General features: G+C 51.4%; 1 protein-coding gene across 1 annotated transcript in view; it reads left to right on the forward strand.

Annotated features, from left to right (window-relative positions):
- Positions 1 to 22,634, forward strand: part of LOC142301181 (uncharacterized) — a 40,812-nt gene that overhangs the window by 6,359 nt on the left and 11,819 nt on the right. The window contains exons 3-4 of the mRNA XM_075342213.1: positions 4,698 to 4,789; positions 12,824 to 12,843. Coding sequence (XP_075198328.1) covers positions 4,698 to 4,789; positions 12,824 to 12,843 — 112 coding nt within the window. The remainder of the gene's footprint in view (positions 1 to 4,697; positions 4,790 to 12,823; positions 12,844 to 22,634) is intronic.

Consider the following 22,634-nt stretch of genomic DNA (forward strand, 5'->3'; position numbering starts at 1 on the left):
ACGGCAAACGAAGGGGAGAGAGGCTTCAGCATCTTCCCTGGGTGACCCCCATAGGGACTAAAAGTCGGGGTCACCCCAAACCACCAAGGGCTAAGGAAGGCGAGTTGGTAGTCACCCTCATAAAGTCAGCCTGAAGGATACCTGGTTCCCACCTGGTTCATCTCAGCTACGCCCGGGCTACTCACCCTGCCATCAAATGTGAGTAAAGCCCTTGAAAGACAGTTCTGCCTGTGTGAGTCATTCTGCGACTTGTAGTACTACGCATCTACACTGGACCCTGGGGCATGCCTCACTCTCAGGAGGCTACTACATCTGACTGCACATATCATCAGCCCCAGGCACCCCTAACCTGCAGTGGCGGTCCCCACTGACCGCAATACTGAGAGTGGCGTCACGATCAAACAGAAGATTTCCTACCAGTGACGGAGATCCAGCCGAGTGGAGTCCCTGAAGGTAATGCACCGACACTACACCTGCGGGGCTTCACACATAATTCTAAATTGGGTTTCTCGCCAATTCTCATTTAAAATTGATTTACGAAGAGCATTCCACCCTCCCCTAATTTTTACCCCCATAGACGGGTCCTCAAATTGTTTCTCCCAAGATTTAAATAAACCTTCCGGGTGCTGTCCTATTAATAGATCACGCATGGCTCCATAAAGAAAAGAGATAGATGATGAAGTTATTGAGTTCTTTACCAGACAATCAAAAGAGTTAAATACTACCTCCTGGGTCACATCATGCAACTGAGTCATAATACTATATCTCACTTGGTCATATTGGATTACTTGGTTAGGCCCCAGGCCATACTGCGCTATAATTTCATCTCTACTCAACCATCTAGGTTCTGAGGTGTGCAAGAGATGAGCAACAGTCCTTATACCCCGCACCTTCCACTCTTCAAACAGCTTATTGCTTGTCCCCTGCACAAACTCTGGATTCCCCCATATAGGCAAGTATTTGGATATTTTATGGGGAAGTTTGTAGTTTTTCCTCAACGCCTTCCACGCTGCAATCGTGTCTTTAAATAAGGAAGAGTGCTTGATTTTCACTGGGAGATTAGCCTGCCTAGTATGAAGCAATGCCACCAGATCCCAAGGTTGTGCATAGTCTCTCTCAAGCTCCAACGCTGAATAATGCCTAGAGCCTTTAATCCAATCCAGTATATATCTAGTCAAACAGGCTATATTGTAACCCCGAATGTTCGGCAAACTCAGACCTCCATGAACCTTAGATGCCATCAACTTCTTAAGCCCTATACGAGGGCGTTTCTTTTGCCTTTTCTTTGCTTCACTTCCCCTGCAGCACAGGAGCCACAACCCCTGTCTGTTACTCCTCTCCCTCCTTCCACCGACTGACTCAACTCCTCCAAGTGTGGGATCAGGTGGTACCAGGGAGGTTTAACTCTTTCTGTGACTACCTGGTTTTGCCAGGGCGTCACACTTCGATTATTCGGCTTTGCAAATATGTTCCGAATACCTCGCCGCTATTCAACTATTCAATGCACAATGTAAGTCTATGGGAAGCCTGTATTGTTCCAAATAGTTGTTATTCGGGCTTCCCATAGACTTACATTGCGCATCGAATATTCACAAATAGTCGAATAGCGGCGAGGTATATTTGAGAAGCCAAATAATCGAAGTATTCGATCATCCCTCGTAATAATGCATCCATAGAGCTAAGATAGAAGGCAGTAAATCCAATGGGAGAAAGAAACTAGCGCTCTGTCTCCCTTATAGAGTAATCCAATTTATTTCTCCAATGCATATAAAACCATAACGGTGACAAATATACTGACCTCTGATGCATTTCGTTCAGCCCAAAACGCGACAGTGCCGGCACATTTGTGTCCTTTATGGTTTTATATACATTGAAGAAATAAATTGGATTGACAAAGTTATGGTACCTCTTATTGAAGTTACTCAAGTACAATAAATGTGCTATTACTAATTATTGGCCATTTATCACAGAGTCCGAGTGTCATGCGATGTTTGGCTTTGTACACACATGCTGGCACGGCGTTGTCAGACACTATTAACATCACAGAGTCTGAAAAGCAATCTGAGGCTTCTGGATTGTTCAGCCAGAGCCGGGCGTCGGCTCGTTCAGGTTCAATGGTCTTCATCCCTGCAGGAGTTAATTCCTGCAGACTTGTGAGCAGATCCTGGAGCTCAGGTTGCTAACTGGCATGTGCAGCTGTCTTCTCCCTATTTAAAGTCCGGCTTTTTTTCCAGTGTGTGCCTATGATAGTTTCAGCACAAGCTCCAGCGATCTGGGTTTTAGTGGTTATCCGGTTGATTGTGATATCACGATTCACCTTTGGCTTTGCTCCTTGCAGAGCCATTGGGTTTTGTCTATTGCTTGGTTGTTTGTATTCCCCGGGTCCTTGCCAGTAGGTGGGTCTTGATTGGGGCTTTGTTTTTTTAATCACCTTGCTTTATCATTAAGCTGTTTCCACCAGAACTTCGCCAGTGATAGTTCCTGCTCTGCAGTGTGCCCTTCTGGTTTCCGTGAGTTTGTTCTGATGGTCGTCCTGCTACCCCGACTCCTCTCCCTATCCACCGCTCCATCCGTCTTGTTTGTGCTCCATGACTTCCTGACCCTCCACTTGTTTTGTTCCCTCAGTACCGCTCCCCCCCCTCCTTTTATACTGACGTTCCCCTTCGGCCTCTGACCCCGGCTTGCTCTTTGACTACAGTTCTTCTCCCCATTTGTATCTGATGTTACCTCCTGGCTACCGACGTTAGGCTTCCACGTGACTTTGGCTCCTCTTCCCCCATTGCATGGACGTGACCTCCTTGCTCTGACTCTCGGCGTGTATGGCCATTCTGCTACCTCCCCGTCTAGACATCTAGTGGGCAGACGCTGCAGTGCACCTAGGAGCTTTACGTCTATCCTGTGTACCTGCACCCCCTGGTAGTAGCATTACAGGTGATTTATGTTGTGCTTTTGAGTGGTGTGAGCATTATCCTGTTGTGCATTACTTCCTTCTCTTTTTTTGCTCCCCAGTATACATATTGTCTCTCCTGTGTGTTTGAGTGCTGTGTGTCCGAGTTTCTGTTCTCCCTTGTCTGTGTCATTTTGTGCGTTTTGTCTTTGTGTTTTCCGGACCGCCCCAAGGTTATAGGAGAGAGAGAGAAAGATCAGGGCTTGGACAGGAGTTAGGGTCACACTCGCAGCTTGTACCTGACTACTGTCAAGCCTACCTCTGAGATAAGGGACAGCAGCCTAGGAGCCCCTGTCCTTTCATTACATACCCTGTGACACTAATGGCCCTACCACACGCTACAATATATATAACGATATGTCGTCAGCGTCACGGAATTTGTGACGCACATCCGGCATCGTTAGAGATGTCGTAGCGTGTGACACCTCTGAACGACTGTTAACAAGCAAAAATACTCACCTTATCGTTGCTCGTTGACACGTCGTTCATTTTCATAATGTCGTTCCGCCTTCTGTGCACTGGTTGTTCACCGTTCCCGGGGCAGCACACATCACTACGTGTGACACCCCGGGAACTTCGAACACAGCTTACCTGCGTCCCGCCGGGAAGGCGAAGGAAGGAGATGGGCGGGATGTTACGTCCCGCTCATCTCCGCCCCTCCGCTTCTATTGGACGACCACTGTGTGACTTCGCTGTGACACCGAACCTCCCTCCCCCTTCAGGAAGAGGATGTTCGCCACCCACAGCAACGTCGTTAGGGAGGTAAGTACGTGTGACAGGGGTTTAACGACTTTGTGCGCCATGGGCAACTAATTGCCCATGACGCACAAATGACGGGGGCGAGTGCGATCGCTCTTGCAATTTCACGATATATCGACGCGTGTGACGCCGCCTTAAGTCAGAGCTGAAGTCCGAGTGTCGGAAAAATAGAAGTGATGTAGTTGTAACCTTGGCTTACTGACTCCACAGCCTTGGTATTAAGAACCAACGGCAAGAATGAGTATATATATGACAATATTCTCAGTTGTAACTAACTGAACCTGCGTGTCTTTGTGTAATTAAGAAATATTACACATAGAAAATATACAAAAAAAATCAAAATATATCAAATGGCTGCAGCAGGAGCCTCTCCCTCTTCTCTCTCAGCAGTGTCAAAAAGGTAAAACTCCACCTTATTTGGCAAAGTCTCATTTTCAGCAGAAAAGTCATATCAGGACTGGTCAGGTACAGGGCCAAGAAGGGGACTCGGGCATCTCCACCATCAGGAGTATCCCTGAGCTTAGGGACAGCATAGGGCCCCCTAGCGTGAGGAACTTTATAGGGTACCTATCCTTCGTTTTCCAACAAGTCACATCGTGACAGTCACTGAGCTCAGTGGTTGTGCTGAAAATGATAGGACATGCTGCTGAGGTCATTGACTGGTTAGAGTGGATATGTGCAGTCTTGACGTGATGTTTCTCCTGCAGCCAAAACAACAGGAATGGAGCAGCAACGAGGATTGGTGCTTGACCCATCGAGGGTGATATATGCTTTTGTTATTTTACACTGTGTGCTCCACTTTCATTCTCCTGAAAGTGGACAATTCCTTTAAGTGACAAGGTGCATAGTACGCCTGCTCATATGAGAGAGGTCAAAGTATGTAAAATGGTAGGTGTGTGCCAGTAAAGACATTTAGCCAAAATGCTGCCTTTATTTGGCCTCAGATTCAAGAAAATATTTGCCATTGTCTATGGTTCTTTTTTTATTTTAGTTGTCCCAAGGAACAGGTTTTACAGCAAACCTGTAGTTCCACATCTGATAATGTCTGTGTTACGGTGACGCCTGATCCATCTGATCCATCAGGTAAGACTACGACTCGAAATGTCAAATATTTACCTGGTATACAAAATACTTTTGAAAAATAAATAACACATCAAGATAATTCCGAGAAGGGTCAAGCAAAGGGGAAGACATTCTCCTGCTCTTCCGGGAGAGCTCCGCACTGTTCATTGCATGGGAAATATGGGGAATAGTCACAGGCATGGTAGAACATATTTTACAGACGAAGGTTGGGATGTTACTCATATTAATTCACTGTTCTCCTAAGAGACTGATAAGTATTATTGGTAGACTTTAAAAAAAATCTATTGACCAATTGTCATGCCAGGTACGGGGGAGTACCAAGTGCATGGCGGAAGGGAAGGGAAACCCTGTGTCTAGGGAGAGTGACCCCCCTGACCGAACCTACTGATGGCCCCTGGGATCCCTCACCACCCTAGACAGGTTCCGCATGTATGCGCCGAGCCGGATACCTGACCCTAGATATCCCTAACGTTGGACCCTAAATAGGGAATGATTTGAGATGAGTTCTTCATCAATCCTACTATACAACTACAGAAGACACAAGGAGGACACACAGGGGGAAAAGCATGAACAACTTATCCACAGATAGCACAGGTAGGAGTTCGACAGATATGACAGAGGACTACAAGCCACCTGCTTGCCAACTCAGCTTGAAGGAACTGAAAATATCACCAGCACCAGTCCATAGCAAGGAAGGGGTAATTAAACACCAAGGGAATACTGATAATCAACAGCTGGGTGGAAGGCGAGCTCCTGCTGGGTCCAAATGGGGGAGAGATGAATCCAGTAGGAAAGATACCTATACCAATGAATACTGACAGCAGGAATAATGGAAAGTCAGGGAGCATTCTGCACAGCCAAACACTGTGACCTTCTGTGGCCTGAAAACACATGACTGTCTGCTACCCGTGACACCAATTGGGATGAGCAATTCTGACAAAATTCAATTTGATGTGGAAATTTGATATGAATTGAAATTATTAGATGCAAATAGAAGTTGCCTTATTGTTCACTGACATGTCAACAGAACTCAGAACATAGTAAATATAGGGATAGTAAAATAGTGTACTCAGCTGTCTTGGCGCCGCAGCTCCACACTGGGTCATTCACTGCCCCCTTTTTTGACAATGCTCCCTGCCCTGAGGAGACCATAAGTGAAGCATGTTGTAACATTGAGACCTTGCACTGGTGCAAAATGGGAGAAGACCAGAAGTGATGAGAACAAGAGGGGGCCAGTGGATGACGTGGTGGGGAGCTGCGGCGGTGGCACAGTTGAGAGGCAAGATGAGTCAACTATTTTTTCCCTTTTTTTTTTTTTTTTTTTTTTTAGAACCTCTCTTCCATACAATTGCATGAAGGGAATCCCCAAAAATTCAGATTTGGATGGATCAAAAATTTTAGGGGAAAACTCAACATATTCAAATCACCTTGAACCACTTCACTTATCTTCTTTAGGCGTCTTTCACACCTCAGTGATTCTGGTACGTATGTGACAGTTTTTATAGGTACCAGAATCACGGATATACTGTACATAGACCATTAAAATTAATGAATCTGCGCACACATCAGTGATTTCTCACTGACCGTGTCTCTGTGCGGCGTACACACGTGTCCGTCATTTCCGCACGGAGACAAGTCCGTTTTATTTCTGGCATCACTGATGTCCCATAGACCACACTATGATGTGATCCATGAAACACTTACCAGAAAACCACGTACATTGCAAATAAAAAGCTTTTTATACTCCCCTTCTCCAGTGACGCTGTCTCCGGCCGCTGCTGTCTCCTGCTTCCAAGCCAGCTAATTATTCATATGACTATACAGTTATGCAGGAACAGCCCACCCGGAAGTAGCTGCAGAGGGGAGACAGCGGCGGCCGGACACAGGAGAGCAGGAGATATCAGCACCACGGACAGCAGGAGCGGGGACAGGTGAGTACAATTGCCTGATCTCCATGTTCTATCACTGATCACAGATCACAGGCAGCACATGGAGAACCCACAGCCGTGAATGAAGGTACATGGAGAGACATATGCGTTTTTAACACGTCAGTGAAAAACATTTGTGTTTTTCTCTGACGTGTGAAACAGGTCTTAAATGCTTGATATCTAATTGTGGCATTTTCTTTCAGTTGTCATCCCTTTGTTTTTTGGTGTCTTGGTGACTTTGGTGGCAATTATCCTAATCTGTGCCTGGCTCTTCTGTAGGAAGAATGGTTATAGTAAGTGTCTGGTGTATCGCCTTCATATGTTTTATAGTATAGCTGGAGCGATGGCCTGCAGGCTGTAACTTTCCTTTTTTTATGATGTTACAACCTTCAGAATATATCACTAACAGGGAGGTCACAGCAGCGGCTGCGGTAGTGTCATGGGCCAAATAGAGCAGTATTGGGGATATGTCCTGTGTCACTGTAGATAAATTCCAACTCATGTTTTTTTATGTTTTTCTTTTCAGGATTAATATGGATACCATATTTTATTTAAATATTTTATTTTACATAATCATTTATTATGTGCGCACAATATCATGTTTTCAGCACTCGTTAAAAGCCTTCTGTATCTGCTTACACCATGGCAGTGATGGACACAGACAGAAAAGGGCCCCTGTGCAAGGACAATATATGGGCCCTTTGTAGTCCAATAGTTCTGCTATGACCGAAGCTTATTGATACCTTGGAGGTGGAAGTGGACCCCTTACCTCTTGGGCTCCTCTACAGCTGCAACAATGATATGTCTGTCTGCGTCTGCACCAGAGTCGGGCTGGGCGCCTGATCAGGGCCGCCGGAGGATCACACTGTACCTTTAAATGTAGGTAAATATCGGGTCGGCCATATCACTGTGATGCAGACGCATTCACTGGACTCTGTGGGGGCGGTATCTGCAGCAGTGACGACACACAGCGCGTCTGCTGCCTCATCCTGCCGGAGAGGAGCTTGTGGGAGGACCGGAGCGGAGGCCTCAGTGGATGATAGTAAGTATGAGGTCATCAGTCATGGTGCCGGGCAGGAGGGCTTTGGTGAGGAGGTAGCAGGACGCTGCTCACCTTCTGATGATTCCACATAGTATTTTATCTTATCAGCTCAGTGGCCGCTCTGCTGCGGCTCAGTGTGAGTTACTGCAGATCAGGTCGGGCTGTCAGTGCCGGATCACCGGCTCCAGCCTCATCCTATCTACCGCAAAGCTCCCTCCCCTGCAAAAACTGACTCTGAGCCCCAGCAGAGACCACAGACATCACTACACAGAATCCTGCACTGACTGATCACATCTGCACCCGCAGGACATCAGAGGTTATACTGTATGGCCCATATATTATATATGAGGTACTGTAGACAGGTCCAAGTGTGATAGGTACAGGACACTGTACATATGTGTACATAATATACCACATCCAGTGTACAGAGTAGTATGATATATTGTGTACACACATCAGACGGTATATGACAATGTGTGTATCACAGCATATCGTATACCAGTTTTGAATTCTCCTGTATACTGTACAGGGTCACACCTATGTGGGGCATGCAGCACATTTGCCCCGGACACAGCCATAAGGAGGGCACCCCTGGACCACTTGATGTGGCGGTCCAAAGTGTCTCCCAGGCAGCTGCATTTTGTCGCCCCCCCACAGAGGGATTCAGCCGTTCTCTGAGCTGTTTGTGAAACAGACAGCAGTTCAGAGAAGGTGCAGGGCGCTGGCTCAGAGAAGGTGCAGGGTGCCGGCTCAGAGAAGGTGCAGGGCGCTGGCTCAGAGAAGGTGCAGGGTGCCGGCTCAGAGAAGGTGCAGGGCGCCGGCTCAGAAGGTGCAGGGCACCGGCTCAGAGAAGGTGCAGGGCGCCGGTTCAGAGAAGGTGCAGGGCGCCGGTTCAGAGAAGGTGCAGGGCGCCGGTTCAGAGAAGGTGCAGGGCGCCGGCTCAGAGAAGGTGCAGGGCGCCGGTTCAGAGAAGGTGCAGGGCGCCGGTTCAGAAAAGGTGCAGGGCGCCAGTTCAGAGAAGGTGCAGAGCGCCGGTTCAGAGAAGGTGCAGGGCGCCGGCTCAGAGAAGGTCCAGGGCGCCGATCCGAGAAGGTGCAGGGTGCCGGTTCAGAGAAGGTGCAGGGCGCCGGCTCAGAGAAGGTGCAGGGCGCCAGCTCAGAGAAGGTGTAGGGCGCCGATCCGAGAAGGTGCAGGGCGCCGGTTCAGAGAAGGTGCAGGGCGCCGGTTCAGAAAAGGTGCAGGGCGCCGGTTCAGAAAAGGTGCAGGGCGCCGGTTCAGAGAAGGTGCAGGGCGCCGGTTCAGAGAAGGTGCAGGGCGCCAGCTCAGAGAAGGTGTAGGGCGCCGATCCGAGAAGGTGCAGGGCGCCGGTTCAGAGAAGGTGCAGGGCGCCGGTTCAGAGAAGGTGCAGGGCGCCGGTTCAGAGAAGGTGCAGGGCGCCGGTTCAGAGAAGGTGCAGGGCGCCGGCTCAGAGAAGGTGCAGAGCGCCGGTTCAGAGAAGGTGCAGGGCGCCGGTTCAGAGAAGGTGCAGGGCGCCGGCTCAGAGAAAGTGCAGGGCGCCAGTTCAGAGAAAGTGCAGTGCACCAGCTCCCTTGATTCAATGTGCTCTCACTTTACAGATGTGAGTACAATTAAAGTCTTGACCAACAGCACTATCAGGTCAGGGTGACGTCAGCGGCGTGATCAGCTTATCTGATCATACTGCTAACATCACTCACGTCTGCCGTGTAGGCGTGGTGAACATCGATACAGTAAGTGCTTCAATGGAGGTTAAGAAACCGAAGATTAGTAATGTAATTTATTGTGAGATGACAGTATGGAAGGGCAAAAAAAATGGAAGATTGTATCGTAAGGGTGAAATGAGTGGATAAACAGTATAAATATATGGAAATCTGTCAGAAAGCAATAGACAGTAACACAGAATATGGAGCTGGGCGGATGTGTTAGGAGACAGTATGGGGGAGAAATGTATGGTGGGAGAATGTCAGGGGACAATATGGGGGGAAAGTGTGAGGAGACAGTATTGGGAGAGAAAAGTGTGAGGGAACAGTATTGGGAGACAAAAATATGAGGTGGCACAGTACAGAGACTGTGTAGTGTAGGGGTAAGCAGTATCGAGAAGGGGCAGCATGGTGGCTAGTGTGAGGGCATAGTATGGAGGGCACAGTATGCTGAGGAAGGAGAAAGTGAGACGGAGGTATAGGATAGTGCCTTGGTCCTGTGGGTGAGAACAGTATAGCGATGGGACAACATGGGTAACATTGTGATGGTACAGAGTGGGGGAGAGTGTGAGAAAAGAGCACAGTATAGACACTTGGAAGTATAGTTGGGATACAGTGTAGAGGACGGTGTGAAGAGGGGGCCCAGAACGAAAAGAAGAAGCCATGTACCATAAAAGGGACAGTGTATGTATCATCTTTTGTGCAGGGAACACAGTGAAGAGCAATTATTCATTCAGGGGCGTAGCTTGGGGCAGATATTTACTATATATATATATACACCATACAGGGACATGGTCTGATCATACCACATCTCCTGCACCAGGGAGTATGCAAAAGTGTATAAAGACATTACAGCACAGGATCACAAATGATTTTTTCTTTGAGGTAAAACATTTTTTAAAAACAGACAGGGAAATGTTTTACCTCATAGAAAGAATGATCTGTGATCCCATGCTGTAATATCTGTGTACTCTTTTGCATCCTCCCTGGCGCAGGAGATGGGGTATGATCAGACCATCTCCCTGTACAGTCAGACACGGCCATTACACAGCACATAGAAGGCACTTTTATATGATTATTTCAGCACAGGAACATTTTATATAACATCTAGTTGTGGAAAAAACTCTTATTATTATTGCAAGATCTATTGTTTAAAATAAACTCTCTTTATGGGAAAACCCATTTAAGGCTGGGCCGCTACTCACAGGCCACTGCTATGTGCTTGCCCCCCAGGCTAAAATTTGCCAGCCAGCCCCTGCCCTGCACTACAGAACAATTTTTCCTTTTAGCCCCTCATAGTTCTGGTTCAAGCTCCCAGCGCTTTCGTGTCACCCAGGGTTATGGTGTACTCGGTCCCGGGCGGTGTATAACTGAGGAATGTCACTTGGTGGCCGTTGCCCGGTCCCGTGCCCTGGGTGCTTTTTAAAAGAGGAATATTTACAGGGGATTTGAATAAAGTTCACACGTGACGCCACTTGCGGTTTTGCGGCTATAGGGATGGAGCTGCCGCTGCACAATTCTTGCTACTGGGACTGGTGTTAATGGCAGCCTGGATGTTAGGCCCTCCGCAAGCAGGGCCAGGCCCCAGAGGATGAGTGATGTAAACGGGTGTTGGAAGAAGGTAGCCACGCAGGGATTTGCAGTGTAACTGGTTCTTTTACTCACTTTCATGTGGTAACTGGTCGCCCGAGGCTGGCTGGTCTCAACCGCAGGTCCCTTTAGTCCCAGTGCTGGTTTAGTGACCTGGTGGCTTCTTTACCCTGCACCTGTCTTTGGTTGGTGGGTCCCTGTGGCCTGGATCAAATGGGGTCCCCTCCTAGTTGTCTTTTCAGCAGTCCGTATGATGGTAGCGTGAACCCTGTGGGATTGGAGTCTCTAGTCCTGTCCCAGGTTCTGCCGTTGCTACTGAGTCCCGAACTTAAGGTCAGTGAGGTCCTTGATGGTCCCCTCACTGTGTAGATTTTATCAGGTCTGCCTGGAGCTTTTGCCTGACCTAGGATTCTGTACCCCGTGGGTGCGTGGTTCCGGGAGTACTACACCGTACTCCACTGGCAACTAACCGACTGGGCCCTCAGGTCACTGTCACACTCCTGTCAATGCTTCCTCTCTCTTTCACTGCTGCTGCTGAACTGACTGTCCACTGTCTGCCCCTCCCAACTGGTTGTCTAGTGGACTGGATTGGCTCCACCTCTGGGTGGCTATCCATAGGTCCAACTCTAGCCTGGTACAAGTCTATGGGGAATCTGGGGAAAAACAGGAATTAACTGGAATGTCTGGTTATTACCAGCACGGGTCTTCTGGGTACCCTGGGGGTAGGTCCTGCATCCTGGTGGTGATGCAGTACCTTGTAGCTCCCTGATGGTCTCAGGGGCGCTTCACTTTCATTAAATATTGTCTCCACTTGTGGAATCCGCCATTGTTTTGGTGATCTTAAAAGAGTTGTCCACTAGTAGGAAAACCCCTCCTGATTCCACATGTTTCCCCTAGGTAAAAACTTAAAGACTATACTCACCTCTCATAGCCCTTCCAGTGGTATCTGGGATTATGGTGATGGGACTCATGTGAGTTTGTGATATCACGCGAACCTTGCATCCAATCAGCGCCAGTTTCCTTCTCCCCGCCTTCAGACCAAATGAACAATCAACAAGAGGTGAGTGCAGCCGCATCGCTCACTTCCTGTTGATTACCTCGTTTGGTCCTAAGGCGGGAAGACAAAAGCTGGCACTGATTGGATTCGGGGTTCGCAGGATGTCGCAACCCCACGTGAGCCCTGACACTGCAATCCTGGACACCGCTGGAACTGCACCGGTACAGGAGGTGAGTATAATCTTTATTATTTTACCTGGGGAAAACATGTGGAATCAAAATGGGTTGCCCTAGTAGTGTACAACCCCTTTAAGCTGCACATGTACCCCCTAACCAGGGTATCTATATGCCTGTAGGTTTGTTATGAAACACTATGGGGCCAAGTGCTCAAAGTGTTTATGCCAGTCGCAAAACTTTTTGAAAACTTGCAATATTATTGTGTGTGGTGACCCAAAACTATTGTGACTTTTGGTGTCTAATTCCGCCAAAATGGGCAGGACGGAGCTTGGCGATGCTTGTTCATCTTACTCATGGTGAGCCGAGGCCTTCGCTGCTTTCGGGATGAAAAGGACATGGCTTTTTATACAATTTAAACCAAGTTCCAATTGGGACATTTCACAAAAACCAAAGTTCAGCATCTTCATCTCAATTTCACTTGTTTTCATCGTAACGACGCCTCTCTAAACTGTTTCACTTGTTGATAGGAATAAGTCATGTGTTGCAGCAGATACATTTCTAATCATGTTTTTTTTCTTTTTAGGATTAATATTGGAGCAAAAAGTAAGTGAAAAAGCCACGGTATTGCTCATATCTCTTCTAATGACTTATGTGATGTCTCACTTTTCTTTATTTTTACAAAATGTGATACAATAAGTGACACTGAACTCACATAATGCACATCTTCCTTGTTGTTTAAGGTGCATTTACACTTGAAGACCACGGCCATTAAACAGTGTTCTAACCCTCGATCCCAAAAATTGACAATCTATATAGACCGCTATCCGGGCAACCGGTGGTGATACGCGCACATTTCTGCTGATTTGTACAACAGACATGTGTGCTTCGCAGGCACGGGTGTATCCACGATCCACCCATGCCTGTTAACCCCTCACATTTTGAAAGCGCGATTTATATACCCGCCACAGTAAATATGCACTCACCCGCCTCCATCAGCGGCGCTGCGACGTGATCACTGTGAGCCAATGGTTGCCATGGTAGCACATGGTCATGTGATGACTCCTGTAGCTCACATGACTGACTTCCTGTTTCACCCGGACGAGTGCTGTCTGTTTCAAGAGGTGAGTATTTCTGCTAATCTGAGCTGTGTAGTTGTAATCAACAGAAATGAATGAGCGATCAGACCGCTGATCCTTATAGCCCCCTAAGAGAACTAGTAAAATAAAAAAAGTAAAAGAATAGTTTTAAGAAGTTAAAAAATAAAAATTGAAAAAACCTAAAAGTTCAAATCACCCTCCTTTTGCCCCATTGAAAATTAAAGGGTTAAAAAAATAACAAATAGACACATATTTGGTATCGCTGTGTTCAGAAATGTCTGATCTATCAAAATATAAAATCAATTAATCTGATCAGTAAATGGCGTAGCATCAAAAAAAATTCCAAACGCCAAAATTACCGCACATTTTTTGGTCGCAGCAATTTTGGTCAAAATGCAATAACAGGCGATCAAAACGAGGACACTCAAACATAAGAAGGGCACCACCTATCCAGATCTCCTGGTATACACGCTGAACTAGATTATATCAAGAAGAAAAAAAGAAGTATACCCTATAGGGATCACCAAGAAGTCTATAATATATGTATATATATATATATATATATATATATATACAGGGCTGTATTTTGCCTTCATGCTGCCCTAGGCACTTTAAGTGGTCGCGCCCCTTAGTGACAACGTAAAACTGAGTTTTCGCACACGACATCTGTTTAAGGCAGATCTACTCTGTAGCACACTTTAAAAAGTATCAATGAGAAACGAACCCCCCCCCCAATGGGGATCACCACAGGCACATCAAAACATAGCATGAGTATAAAATATTCCCACCACACCGTCCCCACTTATATACTGTGACTGTGACACTGCCCCTAATAAACTAAAACACCACACTGCCCTCCCTTATAAACTACTGTATATGCACCACACCTTCCTCGATTATGAAATATGATCTGTACACTGTGAGGAGGGAGCAGCATGATGTGAGGACAATGTCCCATGCATGCTGCTCCCTCCTCACAATGTCCCTTGCATGCTGCCCCCTCCTCACAATGTCCCATGCATGCTGCTCTCTCTTCACAATGTCCCATGCATGCTGCGCCCTCTTCACAATGTCCCATGCATGCTGCTCCCTCCTCACAATGTCCCATGCATGCTGCCCCCTCCTCACAATGTCCCATGCATGCTGCCCCCTCCTCACAATGTCCCATGCATGCTGCCCCCTCTTCACAATGTCCCATGCATGCTGCTCCCTCCTCACAATGTCCCATGCATGCTGCCCCTCCTCCTCACAATGTCCCATGCATGCTGCCCCCTCCTCACAATATCCCATGCATGCTGCCCCCTCCTCACAATGTCCCATGCATGCTGCTCCCTCCTCACAATGTCTCATGTATGCTGCTCCCGCCTCACAATGTCCCATGCATGCTGCTCCCTCCTCACAATGTCTCATGTATGCTGCTCCCTCAGCACAATGTCTCATGCTTGATGCTCCCTCCTCAGTGTCCCATGCATGCTGCTCTCTTCTCACAATGTCCCATGCATGCTGCTCCCTCCTCACAATGTCCCATGCATGCTGCCCCCTCCTCACAATGTCCCATGCATGCTGCTCTCTTCTCACAATGTCCCATGCATGCTGCCCCCTCTTCACAATGTCCCATGCATGCTGCTCCCTCCTCACAATGTCCCATGCATGCTGCCCCTCCTCACAATGTCCCATGCATGCTGCTCCCTCCTCACAATATCCCATGAATGCTGCTCCCTCCTCACAATGTCTCATGCATGCTGCTCCCTCCTCACAATGTCTCATGTATGCTGCTCCCGCCTCACAATGTCCCATGCATGCTGCTCCCTCAGCACAATGTCTCATGCTTGATGCTCCCTCCTCACAGTGTCCCATGCATGCTGCTCCCTCCTCACAATGTCCCATGCATGCTGCCCCCTCCTCACAATGTCTCATGCATGCTGCCCCCTCCTCAGTGTCCCATGCATGCTGCCCCCTTCTCACAATGTCCCATGCATGCTGCCCCCTCCTCACAATGTCTCATGCATGCTGCCCCCTCCTCAGTGTCCCATGCATGCTGCCCCCTTCTCACAATGTCCCATGCATGCTGTCCCTCTCCATGAGCTCCTAATGCTGCCTTCCTCTTTTCCATAATGAGACCTTCATGTTGCCCCACTCATGCTAAGACCACCACACTAACGCTTATGCTGAGACCCCCACACACACACACTACCCCACTCTTGATATTGACTCCCCTACATTGCTCCACTCCATACTGATCCCACACATGCTGCCCCTTCTTCACAATGAGCTCCCAATGCTGCCCCCTCTTATTCTGAGTCCTTACACTCCCCCCACCCAATCGATTTTGTCATTGCCCTATCCCTCATCCCTTGTCCTCTGTCTCTAGCATTAGCCCCTCTCTCCCATTCCCCCAGCATCAGCCTCTCTCCCCCAGCATCAGCCTCTATCTTCCCTCAGCATCAGCCTCTCTCCCCCAGTCTCAGCCTTTGCCTCCCTCCAGCCTCAGCCTGCCCCAGTCTCCGCCTCAGCCTCCCTCCAACCTCCCTCCAGTCTCAGCCTCAGCCTCCCTCAAGTCTCAGCCTCCCTCCAGTCTCAGCCTCAGCCTCCCTCCAGCCTCCCCCCAGTCTCAGCCTCAGCCTCCCTCCAGTCTCAGCCTCAGCCTCCCTCCAGCCTCCCCCCAGTCTCAGCCTCAGTCTCCCTCCAGCCTCCCCCCAGTCTCAGCCTCCCTCCAGTCTCAGCTTCTGCCTCCCTCCAGCCTCCCCCCAGTCTCAGCCTCCCTCCAGCCTCCCTCCAGTCTCAGCCTCCCTCCAGCCTCACCCCAGTCTCAGCCTCCCTCCAGCCTCACCCCAGTCTCAGCCTCCTTCCAGCCTCCCCCCAGTCCCAGCCTCTGCCTCCCTCCAGCCTCCCCCAAGTCTCAGCCTCTGCCTCCCTCCAGACTCCCCCCAGTCTCTGCCTCCCTCCAGCCTCCCCCCAGTCTCTGCCTCTGCCTCCCTCCAGCCTCCCCCCAGTCTCTGCCTCTGCCTCCCTCCAGCCTCCCCCCAGTCTCTGCCTCTGCCTCCCTCCAGCCTCCCCCCAGTCTCTGCCTCACTCCAGCCTCCCCCCAGTCTCTGCCTCTGCCTCCCTCCAGCCTCCCCCCAGTCTCTGCCTCTGCCTCCCTCCAGCCTCCCCCCAGTCTCTGCCTCTGCCTCCCTCCAGCCTCCCCCCAGTCTCAGCCTCTGCCTCTCTCCAGCCTCCCCCCAGTCTCTGCCTCTGCCTCCCTCCAGCCTCCCCCCAGTCTCTGCCTCTGCCTCCCTCCAGCCTCCCCAGTCTCTGCCTCTGCCTCCCTCCAGCCACCCCCCAGTCTCTGCCTCTGCCTCCCTCCAGCCTCCCCCCAGTCTCAGCCTCTGCCTCTCTCCAGCCTCCCCCCAGTCTCTGCCTCTGCCTCCCTCCAGCCTCCCCCCAGTCTCTGCCTCTGCCTCCCTCCAGCCTCTCCCCAGTCTCTGCCTCTGCCACCCTCCAGCCTCCCCCAGTCTCTGCCTCTGTCTCCCTCCAGCCTCCCCCCAGTCTCAGCCTCTGCCTCCCTCAAGCCTCCCCCCAGTCTCAGCCTCTGCCTCCCTCCAGCCTCCCCCCAGTCTCTGCCTCTGCCTCCCTCCAGCCTCCCTCCAGTCTCTGCCTCTGCCTCCCTCCAGCCTCCCTCCAGTCTCTGCCTCTGCCTCCCTCCAGCCTCCCCCCAGTCTCTGCCTCTGCCTCCCTCCAGCCTCCCCCCAGTCTCTGCCTCTGCCTCCCTCCAGCCTCCCCCCAGTCTCTGCCTCTGCCTCCCTCCAGCCTCCCCCCAGTCTCTGCCTCTGCCTCCCTCCAGCCTCCCCCCAGTCTCAGCCTCTGCCTCCCTCCAGCCTCCCCCCAGTCTCAGCCTCTGCCTCCCTCCAGCCTCCCCCCAGTCTCAGCCTCTGCCTCCCTCCAGCCTCCCCCCAGTCTCTTCCTCTGCCTCCCTCCAGCCTCCCCCCAGTCTCTGCCTCTACCTCCCTCCAGCCTCCCCCAGTCTCAGCCTCTGCCTCCCTCCAGCCTCCCCACAGTCTCAGCCTCTGCCTCCCTCCAGTCTCAGCCTCTGCCTCCCTACAACCTCCCCCCAGTCTCAGCCTCTGCCTCTCTCCAGTCTCAGCCTCTGCCTCCCTCCAGCCTCCCCCCAGTCTCAGCCTCTGCCTCCCTCCAGTCTCTGCCTCTGCCTCCCTCCAGCCTCCCCCCAGTCTCTGCCTCTGCCTCCCTCCAGCCTCCCCCCAGTCTCAGCCTCTGCCTCCCTCCAGCCTCCCCCCAGTCTCTGCCTCTGCCTCCCTCCAGCCTCCCCCCAGTCTCTGCCTCTGCCTCCCTCCAGCCTCCCCACAGTCTCTGCCTCCCTCCAGCCTCCCCACAGTCTCAGCCTCTGCCTCCCTCCAGCCTCCCCCCAGTCTCAGCCTCTGCCTCCCTCCAGCATCCCCCCAGTCTCAGCCTCTGCCTCCCTCCAGCCTCCCCCCAGTCTCAGCCTCTGCCTCTCTCCAGCCTCCCCCCAGTCTCAGCCTCTGCCTCCCTCCAGCCTTCCCCCAGTCTCTGCCTCTGCCTCCCTCCAGCCTCCCCCCAGTCTCTGCCTCCCTCCAGCCTCCCCCAGTCTCAGCCTCTGCCTCCCTCCAGCCTCCCCACAGTCTCAGCCTCTGCCTCCCTCCAGCATCCCCCCAGTCTCAGCCTCTGCCTCCCTCCAGCCTCCCCCCAGTCTCAGCCTCTGCCTCTCTCCAGTCTCAGCCTCTGCCTCCCTCCAGCCTCCCTCCAGTCTCAGCCTCTGCCTCCCTCCAGTCTCAGCCTCTGCCTCCCTCCAGCCTCCCCCCAGTCTCAGCCTCCCTCCAGCCTCCCCCCAGTCTCAGCTTCTGCCTCCCTCCAGCCTCCCCCCAGTCTCAGCCTCTGCCTCCCTCCAGTATCTGCCTTTGCCGCCTCCCCCCCCGCATGCGCAGATCTCCGGTCTGCATTAGAGACACTCCCACGCTCCTTATGAATCCACTTACCTGCTCCAGTGCCCGCCGCCATCTTCCTGGCTCACGTGAGTATCCTCTTCTGACACCGGATTCCATCACGGCGTCCTCCGCGGCGTCCTGCTGTGAGCTCTGCATGTGACGTCCACACAGCAGTGGACGCAGCACAGAGGAAGGAGCTGATTGGCGCGCGCCTGTGACCCCGGAAGTGCAGGCGCCGGCAGTTCCGGGGTCAATCAGCTCCCTGTGCTCGGCGGCCACAAAAAAAAAAATGTAAAAAAAAAAAAAAATTTTTTTTTTTTTTTTTTTGCTGCCAGAAGGTGCCGCCCCTCACAATCTGCCGCCCTAGGCACCGGACCACGGGTGCCTAATGGTAAATACGGCCCTGTATATATATATATATATATATATATATAAAAAGCTGAATGTGTGTATGTGTGTGTGTGTGTGTGTGTGTGTGTGTGTCCGGGATTCGCATCTGCACCGTCGCAGCTACAGCCACAAAATTTTGCACACTCACACGTCTGGACCCGAGAGCGTCATAGGCTATGTTGTGAGGCGAAATTTTAACCCCGCGCGTTCCAATTTACCAATCAATTTTGCCCTTATCTACATAATGGGGAAAAAGTGAAACAAAAAGTGTATCCGCACCATCGCATTTACAATCACAAAATTTTGCACAGACACCTCATGTGACCCAGGGAATGTCATAGACTATGTTTTGAACGGAAAATGTAACCCCGCGCTTTACAGTTACTTTCCAAAAAACATGCCTTCATTAAAGTAAATGGAGCCTGGAACTACAGGTTATTAGTAGGAGCTGTGATTGGTTGCTATAGGAACAAAAGACATTCATAGTATAAGAAGCTTATATGTGAGGTAATAAGATGTCGGTGGGGAGATGGATAGAGAGAGACAGAGAGAGACAGACAGAGACAGACGGTGAAAAAGACAGACAGAGACAGACTGGGAAAGAGGCAGACGAGGAAACAGGCAGACGAGAAAAGAGGCAGACGAGGAAAGAGGCAGACGAGGAAAGAGACAGACGAGGAAAGAGACAGACGAGGAAAGAGACAGACCTGGAAAGAGACAGTCCTGGAAAGAGACAGACAGAGACAGACGGGGAAAGAGACAGATCTGGAAAGAGACAGACGGAGCACATTACTTAGCCAATTTAGTTAAATCTGTGTGGAATATCTGTGGTGTTGAAGTATATGTTGTGAAATGCTTCTATTAGCTTAGTTTTTGCCTTTTAATAATTACATTTCTATCTATTTGTTTTGTGGTTTTTGTGTGCAGAATACATTTTTGTTAATACATTCTATTTTGTTAACAACAGTTATTAACCCAGGCGAAGCCGGGTACTACAGCTAGTGTATATATATACAATGTCATGGTTTAGAGAGAACATGGTAAGCACAGCAAAATGCAAAGACAGACAAACATATTAAAAACATTTAAAAACATTTAAAAAGCCTCAATAGGCATTACAGATCAACATGCCAACCCCGAAACAATCTATCATATGTAACATGTTTGGCTAACCCCTAATCCAAATAAGTATGTAGTATATAACAGCCTATACAGAAGATCAGTATACACATTTGTACAACAGTCTCTAATATGCTGTTAACTGATAATAAATCCAATAGTAGTTTAAAGGTACCGTCACACTAAGCAATGTCGCGGGCGGGGAGGAGGGTGTCAGCACTGCGCTCACCCCTCTGCTCGGGTCCGGCTGCTGCTGCTCAGTGGTGGCTCGAGTGGTGGGCCGGATCCCGGGGGTTCTCGAGCGGCGCTCCTCGCCCGTGAGTGAAAGGGGATTGGGTTTTGGGATATAGTCTATTGTCCGTGACGCCACCCACGGTTGTGGTGATTTGTTGACACCACCGCTGTATGGGAATCCCGGGAATGATGGTGTGAAGCAGCAAGTTGTTGTGTTGCCCCTCCGTGGGTAGGGGTTGGTGATCCCGGGGCCCAGTGATGAGGTGGGAGATGCAGGGCCTGGTGGGCGCAGAGACGCGGGGGCAGCGCTGTGCCTTGCGGCACTGTGGTACTCACTCAGCCTGAGACGGTGACACAGTTCTCGGTAAACCACACGGCTGGAAAGACGGTTCCCACGGACGGCTGCACTTGCTTTCCCCAGAAGGTGACGGTGACGGTCCCTCTGTCCTGCACCTATGTTGATGATGGTTGCGATGGGTTCCCACCGGTAACCCGCTCCCCGGCTTGGATATGGGCCGGAGGAGCCCTACTTTGCCCGCAGGCGCTGGCACTGAGAAACTGGTGCCCTGGCGGTGGCGGTGTCTCTCTACCACGGTTGGACTGTTGCCTTCAATCGGGACTTGGTTGTTTGGAGACAGTCGTCCCCTTCACTGACGGATTTGGCAAATTATGGCAACTCCTAGCCTTGCCGGGATCCGAAAGGCCCCTGCCCTGGTGCTGACTGTCCCTTGTACACTGCTCCAAACCGCCGGGTCACCACCCGTCCGCGGTCCTTCCAGTGACCTCCGAGCAGTCACCCCTGCGGACAATCACCGCCGTCTGCTGACCTTGCTGTCTCGGTCCGGGCACACAGCCGGACCAACTTCAGGCTCTCCAAACTGTCACTGTTCTTACTTTCCTCCTTTACCACTTCACTTCCTTCTACTTTCACTTCCTTCACTTGACTACTTGTTTACTCAAGCTCTCCCTGAGCTAAACTGCCTGGTTCTTCCCGCCTGCAGAGCTGTGAACTCCTCGGTGGGCGGAGCCAACCGCCTGGCCCACCCCCTGGTGTGAACACCAGCTCCTGGAGGAAGGCAACAAGGATTTTTGGGTTAGCTGATGTGCCTAACTGGGGTGTAGGGTGTGGTGGTGTAATGACCTGTGACCCCTGGCTTGCCCAGGGCGTCACATTCCCCCTTAGCAAAATGCAGACCGTCCGCGGGCTGCCCGTCCAACACCGGTTTTATTTTTCTGAAAATTATATAACAGTGTAAAACGATAACATATTTACATTTTATTACATCTTCCCATAACGGGAGGCACTTTACTTAAACATTGCAAAACGGTTCACGGTTACGGTTTCCGCTCTCTCCCACCCAAGCAACCTGGCCCTGATGCTGCCCCTAAAGCCCAGGCAGCACCCCTTGACCCAAGTCCAGCACACGTTACCCGAGCGGGATCTGTCTTTCCCCTCCAGAGGGTAGCCACCGGTTCCTGTGGTGGCTGGGCCCCAGCCGTCTCTGCTGCGGGCCCTCCCTCCAACCTGCCTCTCCGGAGGCGGCACTGCGGAAACGGTAACGGTAAACAACTTTTTACATGCCACGTAACGTTTGTGGTTGCCCTGCAAGTTCACGGGCTTGTCCATAAGGAGTCCCTTATGCAAACTTTTGAAACGGTCCCCACGGGGACTGCTGCAGCGGGCATCCGCTGCCCTACTCCGGGTAGTCGGCCTCATCCGAGGGAGGTGGTGCAGCACCCACTCGGCTCTCCTGGCTGCCCCTTAGTTTTGCGTCCAGGGCAAACCACCCCCTCTCTCCACAGTGCCGGGTGTACTGCACAATGTCGCCCGGCATTAGGTTGCGGCCGGGATGCTCTTCAGGCAGTTGGGCATTTACATCCCGCCGGGCTACAAACACTTCGGCCTCCAGGCCCGGTTCATAAATAAAACCATAGCCCCGGCGGACATCAAACCGCCTCACCTGCCCCTCGTACAGCGGGCCCCGGACACGGAATGTGGCCTGGCGGAGATTTTCCTTCTCCCTTATCGCTCTGGCCACCAGCTCGGCCTTCTTCCTCTCCCTCTCACCGATCTCCAGGCCCAGCGGTACCGGCTCCCTATCCCAGTATGGCGCTGCTGCAAGCTCCGGCGCACGGGTCGGGCCCCGCGGGACATTCTGGACGCTACCCACTGTCAGGGATCTGGGCGGCGGGTCCCGCGGTGTCTTGGCCTTGGGCGCTGCCTTACAGCAACAACCCGGCGCTACCTCAGCCGAGGAGTGGGGGATGGGCATAGGGGCTTTCCGCGTCTGGGCCTCCGGTTCGGAACGGGTCATCAGCTCCGGCTCGGGGGACTTCTCGAGGGATGCCTCCGGTGCGGACTTCGGGGCCTTCCATGGCAACACCTCCGGTCGACTACGGGCTCCGGCTACAGGTCGGCCCGCCTGGGCGGGGATGCTGGGTATTGCTACCGGTTGCGGTGGTAGCAGGCCTAGTAGCGGGGTCACGGCCTCCGAGACGGGTGGCGAGGGAGGCAGCGGAGGGAGAGGGCTTGGACCGGATCCCGCAGCCGCGATGACCGACCCTTCAAGGGCATCGGGGCGTGGGTCACTCACCCTCCCTTCCTCCGCTTCCT

This window comes from Anomaloglossus baeobatrachus, chromosome 4 (assembly GCF_048569485.1).
Source record: "Anomaloglossus baeobatrachus isolate aAnoBae1 chromosome 4, aAnoBae1.hap1, whole genome shotgun sequence".
Lineage (NCBI taxonomy): Eukaryota > Metazoa > Chordata > Amphibia > Anura > Aromobatidae > Anomaloglossus > Anomaloglossus baeobatrachus.